The 15,219-nt window shown below is 33.1% G+C and overlaps 1 protein-coding gene across 1 annotated transcript; it reads left to right on the top strand.

The window, feature by feature from the left end:
* The first annotated feature begins 3,356 nt into the window (after positions 1–3,356).
* Positions 3,357–13,962, top strand: LOC123653897. The gene is made up of 9 exons (XM_045589875.1): positions 3,357–4,151; positions 5,031–5,206; positions 6,648–7,276; positions 9,424–9,590; positions 9,817–10,119; positions 10,989–11,087; positions 11,742–11,976; positions 12,305–12,507; positions 12,802–13,962. The coding sequence occupies exons 1-9, from the start codon at positions 3,357–3,359 to the stop codon at positions 13,960–13,962; spliced, it is 3,768 nt and encodes a 1,255-aa protein (XP_045445831.1).
* The last annotated feature ends 1,257 nt before the right edge of the window (positions 13,963–15,219 follow it).

The following is a 15,219-nucleotide window of genomic DNA, read 5'->3' on the forward strand; positions in this document are numbered from 1 at the left end:
ACAAACAGACCGGAAATAAATATTTTTACAAATACAAATATCTATCCCAAGCGGCAACTAAACCCACAATCGGCTGTGTGTGAGCGTCGACACGGGACGTGATATCGCGGATAATCTGTGGATCTCTAATTAGTAACAAGCTTAAGGGTCTTTAATCTGTATAGATTTGATCATCAGGTTACTAATTCAATTTACTTTATACTAGGATTTGGCAAAGTTTCGAGGTCTCTGAGGAAATAAGAATCTTAAATACCGATTCATTTTTTAATTACGTGTGTCTAAATATTACAATAGCTATGGATAATAATGATGTTAGGATATTCCATTATTGTTAATTAGAATGATTATGATGTCAATGTACACTAATATAATTAACAATTTTCTATAGAGTTGATATCAGGTTTTGTCATATTCTAAACGCATGTTCTTTATAAGTAATATTTTTAGTGACAATAATTGAATCTGTTTTTATATTTAAAAAATCCATTTTGTTATATGTGAGATAGCTTTAACGGCACCCAGTGAAACAAGCCATTAATGTAACAAACCCAAGTATCAACACATAATTTGACGGTTTGAAATATTATATTGGAAAGAATCTCCGAAATTTATGTGCGCCCATAACTTTCGAACGACTGGGGAAGTACCTCGACCTTACAAAAGATCATAGATAAATAATGCTTGATAATAATGCTTTCAAGCAGTGTTGTGTTCTTGTGGTGAGTAAGGTTACCAGAGCTCCTGAGGGGGATTGCAGGTAGGGCCGGCAACGCGCTTCTGGTGTTGCAAGCGTCTATAAGCTACAGTAATCGCTTACCATCTGGTGGCTGTATCGTTTGCCGAACTAGTTGTATAAAAAACGTAAATAAATCGATTAAAAACAATATTGCTTTCCAAATTTGCCGCGTCAGCTAGTAGATTATAAAATCAATTAAAATACGGTCACATACCTAGATATATTTCAAGTTTATTAGATTCAAAATTGTTATCTAAACACGTTATTAATTGACACTTTTACACTTTTTAATGTTCGCTATTGCAAATTTCCGTTGTAAGATTTGCGATATTAATTTTATTAATTTGATAATTTTGATACCTCTTAACGAAAAAAAAAAGATGACTTAAATTTATATTGACAACGTTACCGACGAAAACGTAGACTGTTGACGCATTATTAGTAATAACTCAAAAGTACTCGTCAGATCTCAAACGAATTTAAATAGGACCTCACGACAAGAAGCAGATATTGATAAAAAAAAAGAATGACCTAATCGGGTGTCAAACTCAATTTTACAGAGGGCTTTAAAATAAATTTAAAATATGTAGGAGGGCCAGATTCATATTAAAAAAATGTACTAATAATTGTAACATTTTATTTATTTAATTACGCTTATGCTTCAGTCTGTACTATCGCACTGCTGGCCATGGGCCTCTTTCCCCGTGTAGGAGAAGAGTCAGCTTAATCCACCACACTGCCCCAATGCGCGTTGGCGGATACATTCCTTACTATGAGTAACAATCGCTATCAGATGTACATGATAACAACCGGGACCGTAGCTTTAACGTGCTCTCCGAGGCACGGTGGGGAGACCTGCAACCGCCAGCGCAACAGCCACAAACCAGTGCTGTGACCGCGCCAACGCGTTTTCGAAACTTTTATTTATGTAACATTATTAAAAATAAATAAAAATAAGCTAAATATAATTGCACAATAGATGACATTCAAATTTAAAAATCAGAGTTAATGTACTGTATCGGCTATAACGTCAAGTGCTCTCTCACTTATCGCCTGATTAGATAAAGCCTAATCAAATGTTCCAGGATTTTAGTGATCGGAATTAGAAGGCATATTTGTTTGAAAAAGCGATCACAGCTTAGATTTATATCCGATCACAGTGATTAGTACCAATTTCTTCTATATTTAACTGACTTCACGAAAAGGTGGAGTTTCTCAATTCGGCTGTTTATTTGAAAAAAATTAAAGAAAAAAAAATATGTTGAAATTTTTGTTAAATACCCATGCCGGGGCGGGATGCTAGTATTTAACATAATACTATTATAAAATATATACGGATGGATGTAAATGAGCGTTTATTCAAAAAAAAAAAAAAAAAAGAAAAAGCTAAAAGAACACTGCAAACAAAGCTTAAAGATTAATTAGATACATATTATGAGGTACAAGGCTTATGGCTAGTTAGTTCATTACTACCAGATAACCTAAAATTTAATAACATAATAACAAAGTTCGCCGATAGAAAGACTGGAATAGTAAAATTTCATAAGTTTTTTTTTTCTATATTAAGGGTTATATCATTTAATATATATATCATTACACCCATTGCTTTTTTTTCATATGCGATTAAATTACAATCAGGGGCGCCGTAGAATTCTCGCCCAGGGCGCTGATAGTGTTAAACCTGGCACTGGTGTTACATTATGTATGTTGACGTTTGTTTACCGTTGAGACGGACAGCTCGATCCCTATAACACATTTATTCATCGCGATTTACATATGAATGGACTACAATTCCACCTAACGTATAATTTGTCATCATGTTATCATCATAGAAATATTAGAAAAATGTTATTTTCTACTAAATTTTTATAAAACTTGTGTGGTCTGATTTTTCAATTATGATATTAATTCTTTACAAGTTTTAACTCAGGAATTAAATAATGAAAGAATTCAATAGTTGTATAAAAATATCTAAAATAATTTACTAATTTACATAATACTATTTAAGGCGTAACTGTTTTTTAATTGTTTATTTGTTCTTTGTTTTCATTTTTGTTTGAATGACTCATTTACTTATGTTAATCATCATATATCTACACATAATAAAAATGTAACGGATCCGCTGTCTGTATATGAAAGATATATGAGAAAAATATTATTGCGAACTTTATCAATGCAAGTAGCACCCAAAACAACGATTGTTAGAATTTTTGTCTGTTTGTCTGTGCGCTTGTGCACGCTAATCTCAGAAACGGCTTATCAGATTTAGATGTGGTTTTCACTAATATTTTGTGGTAAGCTTCACATAACATTTAATGTTTCCTACATGTCAATCGGTTCATAATTAGAAACTTATGCCAATTTAAAGAATCACGTTGAACATGTAAATACCCAAAACGTGAACGAAGTCGCAGGCTCAGGTAGTTTTAATAATAAAATAAACAATTATTACAATAATAATATTATAAAAATATTTTTTTATAACTACCTAATTATTTTGTGTTACTAATGACTGACTTACGAATTGTCTAAATAAGACATCCAAGAATTTATAATTAGATCGAAATAATAAACGTTTAAGATTTAAAAAGTGTTAATAAAGTATTTCTTTCTATTCCAGATGCATTTACAACATGGAATCGTCATTCAGGCAACTATTTTTGTCCTGCTATGGATAGATGGGCCCATTGCCGAGGGCAAGGGGAGCTCAGGTACGCCTCGTTGCCCAATCGGGTACTCTCTTTTTTACACAAAAGGCAAAAATAACCCATATTGCTTCCGACCAAAAGGACCTGAAAAATTTGCCGACAAATACAAAGGATGTGTAGGAAATTTGTACACTTCGAAATTGTATCGTGACATGAATTTAACGAAACCAGACTATGTGGTATGGACAGAGTATAAATCTATGCATCCAGGCGGGCACTTCGTAGACTGGTCTTACACGAAAAGTATCGGTGACAAATTTGACGCAGTGTACGATGTTACGATCGATCCAAGTCTAGACTTAGAGGAAGAATTATGTCTGGTCATTGACCCTATTAGTAACTACACAGCAGTCAAGTGCAATGAAATGCATTACAGCTTCTGTGTGGTTAAGGTGTACGATGATGATTACAAGGATCATATGAAAAACGATGAATGTGTGGGACTGAAGGATTCTTTAAGGTTCCGAAGTCCAGAATCAACTTGCTTGTCTGTTTTGAGTGGGGTAGGCGGAGGAGCTGTTCGAGCGACTTGGCACCAGGCTCAGGAGCTCTGTATTAAGAAAGGTGGATCCCTTCTAAATCATGGCTGGAGATTTTCTAACTACCCAATGTTTCAAAGTATAGGGATAAATCATACATACCCCTTGGGAATAGTGATGACTGATGATTTATTGTTAAGATACGACACGATGAATGATCATAGTGAGGTATGTTTTTTATACGTTGTACTTCTGTTTTTTTTTTTTTTATTGAAAATGTTACTTCGTGAATTCTAACGTATCTTGATATTTTTTATTATTTGACATATTCATATGACTTGTGTTTTTTGGATATAAATCAAATACTCTATTACACGGTATTGCAAAACTAATAAACTTTGAAACCTAATAGACTATTATGATCTGTTAAAATAAATTTACTTGGTTCAAAATATTTTTCGGTATCTGCAGGTTTTTAATCATACGTAGTTTCTGTGCTTATCCAGGTTAAAGTTTTCAAGGTAGTGTTTTTAGAGATTATAAAGACCACTTATTAAATCTCGTTCAAATTGGACCACACGACAAGCACCAGCTTTCGAATAAAAAAATAATTATCAAAATCGGTACTCAGAAAAAATTATCATGTAAAAATAAAAAAAAATTAAAATATGTCGCATGGAGAGTCAACTCACTTTTTGTTCAAGTTGTTTAAAAAGTAATAACTACTCCTGCTGTACTATAAATGTTTGATAGTTTTTATCTTCTAACATATAAAATTCTCGTGTCCCATTGTTTGTTGCCAAACTCCTTCGAAACAGCTGGATCGATTTTTATGAAATTGTGTGTACATATTAGGTAGGTCTGAGGATTGGCAAACATCTATTTTTTATACCCCTAAATGATAAGGGTGACCCAATCCTAAATATATATTTTATTTTATTTTTTGACAAAATTTTATATTTTTATTTTATTTGGCATTAAAAAATACATACAACTGTATTTTTTCACCCTTCTACCACCAACCATAAGACAACGTTTGCCGGGTCGTCTAGTTACTTATAATTTATTTAAGAGTTTTATTTAAAGTTTTATATTATGACTTTACAGATACCAGTCGATGAGTGGAATTTGGATAGGTATTCGTTACGTTACGAGGACCCTTCTCTCGGTTCTATATACAACGGGTTTTGGGATTTCGTCAACAGCACGTATATTTTCTACGACGTCATCTGTGAGCATTCTGTTCCACTGAAAGAACTAAGAATGGATGTCGCTATCAATTCGTAAGCACCTTTGAATCTTCATCTTAAAAATTAAAATAGTATTACGGGACTGTTTTGCCGTTTGTTAACAAAACCATCTCAAAGCTAGCCATGTGGTCACCAACCCGTCTGCCTAGCGTGGTGATTACGGGCAACACACACGAGTTCACGTCATTTTTGGTACGAACTTGTGGAGGCCTGTGTCCAGAAGAGGACTGCGATAGGTTGAAGTGATGATGATGAACAAAATCATCTAACGTATATCCAACAGATAAAATTCTGTAATACAATATTATTTATTCATCAAAACCCATTTGTCTGTCCTATGAACCTGTGAATCCAAAACTTATAGTTTTCTAGTTGAGAGAACTCTAAACTCTTTTTGCTCCTGCTGATTTTTTCTTTCTATTTCTGTTCTAAATTCCGAAATTCTGTCTATGACTTAAAAAAAGTTGTTTAAGTGAGATAAACTTGATCACTAATCAGTGAAATAGGCTTTAAATTTACTTTCTTTTAACTAGCTGTATGGTATATGGTATGGTGTGTCATGGTATATTTCGTCGATAATTTGTCAGATGCAACTTTCAGTACAACCTTTGTCTCTCATTAAACTCTCTTTTGGCGTTTGAAAGAATATTTACTTAAATTCTGTGTTATGGCAAACAAATTTTAATTTGTGAATTTCTCAGTTTTGCTAGATTTTAATTATTCGTACTAGTGTCACTGCACTGGCTGCTATCGCAGGTTCGATCCCCACTCGTGACGAATATTTGTATAGATCGTACAGACATTTCAAGTATACGTGTGTGTTTGTGTTACGTGTTTCCGGACCCCAACGGAATTCTCGCCCTACTGAAATTTAAATCCCTCTACACTGAATGTTAAGTGTTTGTTCATTATTTATTCGATTAATGTAAAAGATATCAATTAAGTACATAATTGTAAAAAATTATACTCTGTAAAACTTCCGCTATTACAAGGAATCAAACTCATTGTGTCAAGAAATTGGAGGACCATTGTTCCATTGTTAGATAATTGTTTCATTTAATACGTTGCAAAATTTACTTTTTATGATATATATAAGAATATCTTTATCTAGATCTATGTAAATGTAGATTGAAGTCTAGATTATATTAGTCTTTGTTTTGAACTTAACTGAGGTAGCGCACAGTAGGAAATATCCTGCTCAAAATCTGGAGCAGTCAGACTGGAGAAGTATCGACCTTACAGAGGATCACAGCTAAATAATACTGCTTTCAAGCAGTTTTGTGTTCCTATGGTGAATAAAGTGACCAGAGCTCATGTGAGAGATTTGGATTAGAGTTGGCAACGCGCTTAAAATGTTTCTGGCGTTATAGGCATCTACAGGCTACGGTAATCGCTTGACATCTGGTGAGCCGTACGCTTATTTGCAGACCTTGTTGTTGTTGTATAAAAAATATAAGTTTTTTGTTTTTTTTAGGGAAAACAAGCTTACGTTAACGATTAATGATACATTGGATGGAGATGATATATACTGTTTTACTGATTCAGTTGATCGATATCCGGTAAAAATAAGCAAAAACCGTATAGATGACACAAACGTGTTTGTATTGAAACCGAAAGAAGACGGATATTACTGGTGCACTCACATAAACACCAAAAAATATAGCGTCAAAGAATCAAAGAAAGTATTATTTATCAGAGAAAAACAATCATTGATAAACGTTTACGCAGTAAAGCTAAAAAATAACAAGCTGTACAAATTAGATGATTTGTCCAAACTTTTTAACATTTGGGAGATAAAATTGAAAGAGTACATTTTCTACCGAACTAAATATTTAAACGTTTACGGCGAAATAAATCCTAATATAACTGAAGAGGATTTGAGAGGTTTTAAAAATTCTGGTCTGATACCTAACGAGAAATCTGTGATTCTGAAAATGAAATTGAAGAGATTGTATATGGATAGGCGTTCTGTGTTGTTACATGTCGATTTGAATCCAGAAATGATGCCAGTGACGCCAGGGTTCTGGGACCAGATGGAAGTTATCTCGATGAAGTCGGTGTATTACTGCAAAGCTTTTGATACGGTTCCACAGACTCCGTTAGGTAAGTATAATATTTTAAACAAATTATTATTATTTTTATGACTCGTAAAATATCTCTCGGATAAGTTTTATTTATAAAAGAACTGGGCTATTTCTTAACTGATTTTAAAATATAAGTATACCTTAGTTATTAGTATAGTAAATCCCCTTTTCCATGTTCTGCTGTTTGTATTTTTTGTATGATTTTCGTCAATAGTGAAAATTTTCAGAAAATTTTGGTTTATTAAAAAGTTCAAAGGTTTCTATATTTAACAAATAAAGTCTACACATGCATATGATAATGAAATGAGGACATATAGGATAATTGTTACGCATTATTAACATTTTCTGCATATTCTAAGTTTGAAATTTTCGGTAAGGAATTATTTTGTATAGTTTTTTTAGTGTGTTTACAGTTGTTTTATATTTAAATATTTTTATTTATTATAGTCGAACTCATTTTATTTTACAATATTAGCGAGAATTAACACTATGTCAAAAAGTATAATTATATGAAATTTTAATGATTTAGGAAAGGACTTTGATTTATTGATACAATATTTACTCTATTTAGTTTCTGTATCTATAAACCGTGCAGAATAATGCATTTTATAAAGCAAGTACAAATGCTACTTCCAATACTATTTATAACTTAACAGTCTAATTAACTCATTATCTTGTCAGTTCTCATTGCACTGAACAATGTATATTTTTTATATCGTTAAAGTTAGAATAAATTTAAATAGAGAACACTATTAAAAAAAAAAAAAAAAAAACGAGTCTGTTTAAGACCACACGACTGAAGTAAAACTTACGAAACGTAACTCTCTCTCTTTCTATCTTCTCTAACTCATATCTTCCTCTCAACTTCAGTTCGCCTCGCCCAATCATACTTTTTGTAACGCTCTCATCACGCGTTCACCAGCTTGCTCTCTAAATCAAGCGAGCGTAAAGAAGATTTGCTTAAAAAATAAATACTTCAGTAAAGATGAATGAATTCTATTTGAGCGTGTAGATGCAAATGCGATTATGAAATGTTTTCATGCAACTTGTAGCATATATTTTTATTAGCACGTAGTTTCGTTCCTGCTGATGTATAATAGCACAGTTATGCACTAGCGTTGCTATTTACTTTTTCTAGGCGACTGATTTAATTTTTTGGAATACCCTCGTATCGTATTACGTTGCGGTGCACCTTAGGGGGTAGTTGTGTCGCGACGCGCGGGGTATGCTAGGGTATATAAGCCTCAGGGCGAGTGTTTGCGGCTTTTTGCCCCTTTTTTTTGCTCTTTTCTTTTTTTGGGTTGGTTTCTCTCGCCGTCTTAAGAGCTGAGTGCAATTTATTGTGGGTGAGTCATTGTAGTTCTTATAGGTTTAAGCTTTGCTTTAGTGTAAGGTGATTTTGTGTGTTTTGAAAAAAAAAAAAATTAAGATTCTGTAGGATTTTTTTTTACTCTCTCTTTTGTGTCTCGTGTTAGGAGTTGTGGGTGACTCTCTAACCCAGCAAACAATTTTTTAACACGTAGCAAACTTCCTACACGTTTTAATTACTAATAAACGTAAAGAAGTTTTACTTCAAAAAATAACGCTATGTTCTCTATAACTGCATCAAGTTAGAACTAGGTCTCTATTTATTTTTGCCTGCTATAGTAATAGTTGAAGTTTATTCCCTATAGTTGCTTTACTGCAGGTTAATGGACAACTTTCTTACCAAGAGCATCGATAATTATCATTATAACAATAAATATAATAGAAAATAGCATAGAGAGCTTTAAATTTAGAGATAGAGAGGCACGATGAAGATTGTAGGATTTGAAAAGTCTATTTACTAATTTACGACTTTGCCTTTTGCATAATAACCGCTCTGATGTAGTGGTGCGTCGGCGCACGGAATGGATATTTGTACTTGTACAAATATTTCTATCCGGTTTGGATATCTGTCCTTGTGGGCCTGCCCACCGTGCCTCGGAGAGCACGTTAAGCCATCGGTCTCAGTTGTTATTATAAATACCTGATAACGACCGTTACTCATAAATATATGTACCAACCCGCAGTAGAGCAGCGTGGTGGATTAATCTTCAATCCTTCTCCTACATGGAGAAAGAGGCCTATAGCAGTGGAATTGTTGTTGGCTGATTACTTTACCGTAAATGTTTAAATAAATTTCAGGAGAATCATACAAATCTAACGGGTGTCGGACTCACACTTGCGTGGGTAACTTCAACGAAGGCGTCCAGTGGGTGACCACCGCGACAGAAAACTGCACACTCCTACCGAGATCCTTTGTCGAAGACGTGACCTTCATCATGCCAACTTTACCAGCACCTTTACCTACGGTTAGTGACGTATCATCTAACTTAATACCAGTATTAACTTTGTTCACATCGATAGTAACATCTACTGCACTTCTTATTATTATACGTTATATTATCCTTGTGATATTATTATTTTTGCATCTCGAAGACTAATAAAACAGTTTACTCGAGACGAAGCTTTTGCATCTCTAATGAATGCTTAATTTCCTTCATCGCATGCGATTAACCAGATACTAACATATTATAGTTTCCAACATTCGAATCCATAAGAGACGCAAGTGAGAGTTCAGAAGAAACAACGGAATCAACAACACCAAGTACAACTATAACGACCGATATATATACAGATTATAGTTCATTGGGATCTGAAAGAACGTTACAAGAAACTTCAACATTAGGTGACGAAGTGGTCACAGCTCCTTTCCCTATTCAAGATCCTACTACAACCGAATCAGGTCCTTTGAATAAGACAACTACAACAGAATTGCCGTTTACTACTAGTACAATGACTCCTTGTACTACTGTGAAGACTTCAACTACAACTAGACGGGTGAGTTTGTAAGACGTTTTAATAACATTTCGTCATAATTATACTAATGATATATCAAAATTTCGTACAGTCAGAACAGTTATATTGGTTTTGTTACATTCGAAGTAGAATTTATTTAAGTTTCGCACAGTAAGTTATTTATAAGAGATTTGGTGCTAATATATTTATTTTTATGTAAGGAAATAATAATATTTTAATAGTATAGGAATAATAATATTCTTTATTGCATACCATTAAAATACACAAACAAAAGTAGTACAATTAGAGGAAGATGTAGAAAGGCGGCTTTATCGCTAAAAGAACGATTTCTTCCAGACAACCTTTGGGTATAGGACAGGGCATAGAAAAGCGATTAGAAAGTGTACACATAATTCTTATAGAAATTAGATTATATTCCAATAGAATATAAAATTATACATATATACATACATACATACATACATATACATACATACACTCACATACACACATACACACACACACACACACACACATATATATATATATATATATATATATATATATATATATATATATACACATAAACATAACGGGTACTATAGGTAGTGAAAAATAAATTATAAAATTTGATAAAAATTAAAATTTATGTAGAAATACACCTAAATATTCTGATTTGGAATCATAAAAGCACATTATTGTTATATTCTATTGAAATTAAAAGTCGTATATTTTAATCTGTATATCACGTCACCTAAAACACGACCCGCCATGGCATGACGTCATACGGACAAAAACAAAATTCTGTCAGTGCTGTAAACAGCTTAACAGGAAAAAAAAAACAAAACAGGATGTTGAAATTATTTATTTTTAAATGAATTATAAAACGATTATAGAATTATTTTTCACAGCCGGAAGAACAGTTGCAACAAGTCATCAATGACTTGGGCCAGTTGGTGAACAGCACTGCTGCAATAATGGTCGACGATATTTCTGATGTATTCAACCAGGTAAATAACATATGTAATCTTTTTTTATCAAAAAGTTCGGCTTAAAACTTTATTTAAGCAATATAGAGAATTTATTGGTAAAAAAATTATTGTTCAGTTCGCACTGTTATAAAAGAATACATTTCTAAAATAAAATTAGCCTAAGTCCCGTCAAAATCGGTCCAGTCGTTTCAGAAATTAGCCGGAACAGTTTTAGTATATGCATTTAGTAAAAAGCGGTTATTTTAATATTACAAACAGACACTCAAATTTTATTTATTTGTATAGATAAACTAGCTAATAAGTCTAGCTGCCCGGACAGACTTCGCTCTGTCAAAAGTTAACAGTATTTTTTTTAATTTTTTTAAATATTAAAACCTTCTATGGGCCTTAAGGAACATACAAAAAAATAGTCGAATTGGTCGAGCCATTCTCGATTTATGCACTTAGCAACATTCATATATATATACATATATATATATATATATATATATATACTGAAACCCCTATATTATGAACAAATACAAAATCAGGCCTTCACCAGAGAAGACATGAGGCTGAACGTCTTAAACTCTAAGATTGAGTATATTTTTTAGAGCTTGTCCTAATATGTGTTTAATATATGTGTAAAATCTATTTAATGTACTCTATGTAACGTATTAATACTAATTTTAGGTCGACAACGTCCTAGAACTCCAGGATAACCTATCCATTCCCGGGCAACTTCTACATTTGCTGGATCGATTGGGTTCAACTGTACAACTAAATGGTTCCAACACTGGGGCGACAATCAGAGGAAATATTGCACTATTAATGGCTGATGCTAATCCTGATCGACCCATCAGGGGCTTAAGAATAGCCACCAGGGACACTGACGTCTTTACTTCTGATGCTTTCGAACTAATATCAAGTAAGTCTTTTTAATTGAGTTAGTACTAAACTTATCTTTTGGTTTAAATTAAATCTCTATTTCCACAAGCTGATTATTTTATTAGTCTTTCTTATTAGGAAAAATCCTTTTTTGGTTTTGTTTTCGTTTTCTACTCGTATTACGAATAAGAATACAATTACTTATGGACATAAAGATAAATTTAGGTTAGGATTTTTTTTTTGTGTACATCAAAAACTGAAAAAATAGTATAAAATATGAATGTACAAATGGGAAAACAACAATAGCCAAAACATGTTGTCCAATCATCTTCTAATCTATTATTAAATTATAATTTTATAATTTCTAGATGAACCAAACTCAACAGACTTGGATTCAGAAAGAAGTGAAGTGGTTGTCAGTCTTCCTCCATCCGTTTCTGTGTCTTCTCAACGAATCAGCTTCGTAGTATTTCGAAACGATCGAGCTTTCCAGCCAGAGGAAGGATATTCTGTTAATAGCAGAGTACTCAGCATCAGGGTTGGGGAGGTCAGGCACTTTGAAAATGGGGAGGTAAGATATGTGACGTAAATTAAATTTTTCTATAAATTCGCAAACAGTTTTTCGTATAAATGGTTCAAGTTTCCATTCTCATACAACAAGATTCTTACGTTGTTTTTATTTTAAAATAGACTTAGGTGATTTTTGAAGAATATTGACATTTTGTGGATATAGATGTATATGTAAGGTGTCGCAAATGTTTAAGATTTGAAATTTTAATCAAAACTTATTGAGTATTATTTATATCTTATAACGTTACTGATATTGTATTTTAAAACTAAAGGCAGCATAAATATTTTATTTCAGTTTATTGATATTCACTTAAACCCGACAACATCAGAACCGAATCGCAATCAGAGTCGAACTTGTGCCTATTGGGTTTTCCGTGATGATGGCACTGGTTATTGGTCGCAAGACGGTTGCACCCTCATCAGAGCCACTGAGCCAGGTATGTTGGACACTTGCAGGTGTAATCATCTTACACACTTCGCTGAAGTACTCTTCCCAAGAAACGTCTTTGATCAAGAAGATGAGGATGCCCTGGAACTTCTGACGATCATAGGATGCTGTTTATCCATAATCGGACTGTTCCTGGTGGGGATTACCGCCGCTACCTTCAGATCTTGGCGGCGAGACTTTAGCAATAAAATCTGGTTTCAACTCTGCATATCAATATTTTTCCTTGCACTAAGCTTCCTAATAATAATATTCGCCAAATTCACGCAATACGACGTGTTTTGTATGTTAATGGGGATAGTTTTACATTATTCTGTATTGTCGTCCTTTTGCTGGATGTTAGTTGCTGCTGTTCTATCGTATAGGAGATTAGTGCTCGTTTTTACTAGAGACGCTTCGCATAAGCTCTTAAGAGCATCAGCGTTTTCTTGGGGTGCGCCTTGTGCGGTCATTGGTATACTTCTCTCGGTCAACCCTCATTCCTACGCAGGTAGATTCGAAGAGACATCGCCGAGTGCATCTTTTTGTTATCCCTCTGGTCTTGGTCTTTGGCTGGCAGTCTATGGGCCAATAGCTGGCATTTTAGTGGTGAACTGGACGCTATTTGCTCTGATAGTGCGTTCCGTGTTCGCTTCTAGGAGTATACAGAGGCACGGGGATACAAACGAGGCTTTACGATGTGCCTCTGTCAGTTGTTTACTAGTGTTTCTATTTGGTTTGCCATGGGTTTTTGGTCTTTTTGCCTTCAATGTTGTGGCTGCATATCTGTTCACATTGACGACTACGTTTCAAGGGTTCATGTTGTTCTTATTCTTTGTGCTCGGTAATAAGAAGACGAGGGATTTGTGGTTGAATAAGCTCAAGATTAAGCGGACTCGTAAGGTTCCTGTGACGTCATCAACTTATTCTAACAGAAGTACTGGATGGAGAGGAGGTACTCAGGGTGCATCGATCGAGATAAAAGTGTCGAAGCCAAAGTCCTTAGCGCAGGATGATTCAAGGTTTTCTTGACACGAACCTAAGAAATTATTCGCTCGAAGACTGAGGTTTCGAAAACAGAATGAATTGGTGTGACACGTCTAGTGTGTTTTTGATGAGAGCAAAAAGACATGGATGACAAAAAGTGATTGGGTTTTTCTTTCTTGATGGCTTCTTTGGTTCTATGATGGTCATTATTTAGAAGCAGGTTCGTAATTTTTATCCCATTGCTTAGCAATTTGAAGAGTCAACTTTTCTGAAATGCCCAATACGTCCCTTGGTTTTTTTTTTACAAAAAATGTTATGTGCAATAATATTGCAAAATTATCATGGTTTCTTAAATTATTAATGGTAAGAAAATTTTCATGTATTTCCTCAATGTTATTATTCTTTGATAAAATTGTTACATATTTGCCATGCTTCGAAGTATATAAACAAATACCTAAAAAGTGAGATAATCAGCCTAAGACTGTGCTTGGTAGTAGTGAGTAAGAGTGGCTGGGAACATATGAAATATGTGAATATATGAAACATGCGCTTTGGAACATACAAAATCCAAAAACTTAAAACACTAAATAAAACCGTATTAGTGTTTTAAAATAGTTTCATTTAAATAATTTATAAAACCTACACGGTTCGATTTTAACTTGCCTTAGTGATACGTTGTTCTATTCTTCTGTCTAGTCGTACACAACTATTTACTTATGAGTTTTTATTTAAAATTAGCATAAGTATTTGCATATGCAATATGTAGACATGCATATGAAGACAGTTATGTTATGCGTGCATATTTTTATTTATAGATTCATGATATCAAGTTTAATTAAATTATTTTCGTTTGTTTATTAATTAATCAAATGTTATTTGCATATCCATTCCAGTATAAATGTAGTTTATATTTTATCAATTTTTTGAGCAATGTTTTACTTTAAAATATTATTATAGAAATATTGCTTGTAATATTTAGTACTTACCTACAATAAAAAATGTAAAATGTAGATATGTTTTTGCACATAATTATACTTTTTTTAAACAAAAACAGGATTGTAATAAATTATATCATTAATATTATTATGTTAATCATATTTATGTGCATATGAATTAAATGTTTACTATATCGTGCATACATATGTTTTAAAGTGTTCATTTATTGTTTTAAATCATACAACTATTTTATTTATAAGTTAATTATCGGTTTTCAGTATTACAAAAGTACATTTCTATAAAATATTTAAATAAATAACTGTCTCATTGTAATTTTAGCAAGTTTTTTTTGATGCGAATAGAAAT

Source organism: Melitaea cinxia, chromosome 5, assembly GCF_905220565.1.
Source record: "Melitaea cinxia chromosome 5, ilMelCinx1.1, whole genome shotgun sequence".
In the NCBI taxonomy this organism is placed as follows: domain Eukaryota; kingdom Metazoa; phylum Arthropoda; class Insecta; order Lepidoptera; family Nymphalidae; genus Melitaea; species Melitaea cinxia.

Coding starts and splice junctions, on each gene's coding strand:
- LOC123653897 (XM_045589875.1), top strand. CDS start 3,357: ATGCATTTACAACATGGAATCGTCATTCAGGCAACTATTTTTGTCCTG. Junction 4,152..5,030: donor CGATGAATGATCATAGTGAG/GTATGTTTTTTA, acceptor ATGACTTTACAG/ATACCAGTCGATGAGTGGAA. Junction 12,508..12,801: donor GGCACTTTGAAAATGGGGAG/GTAAGATATGTG, acceptor ATTTTATTTCAG/TTTATTGATATTCACTTAAA.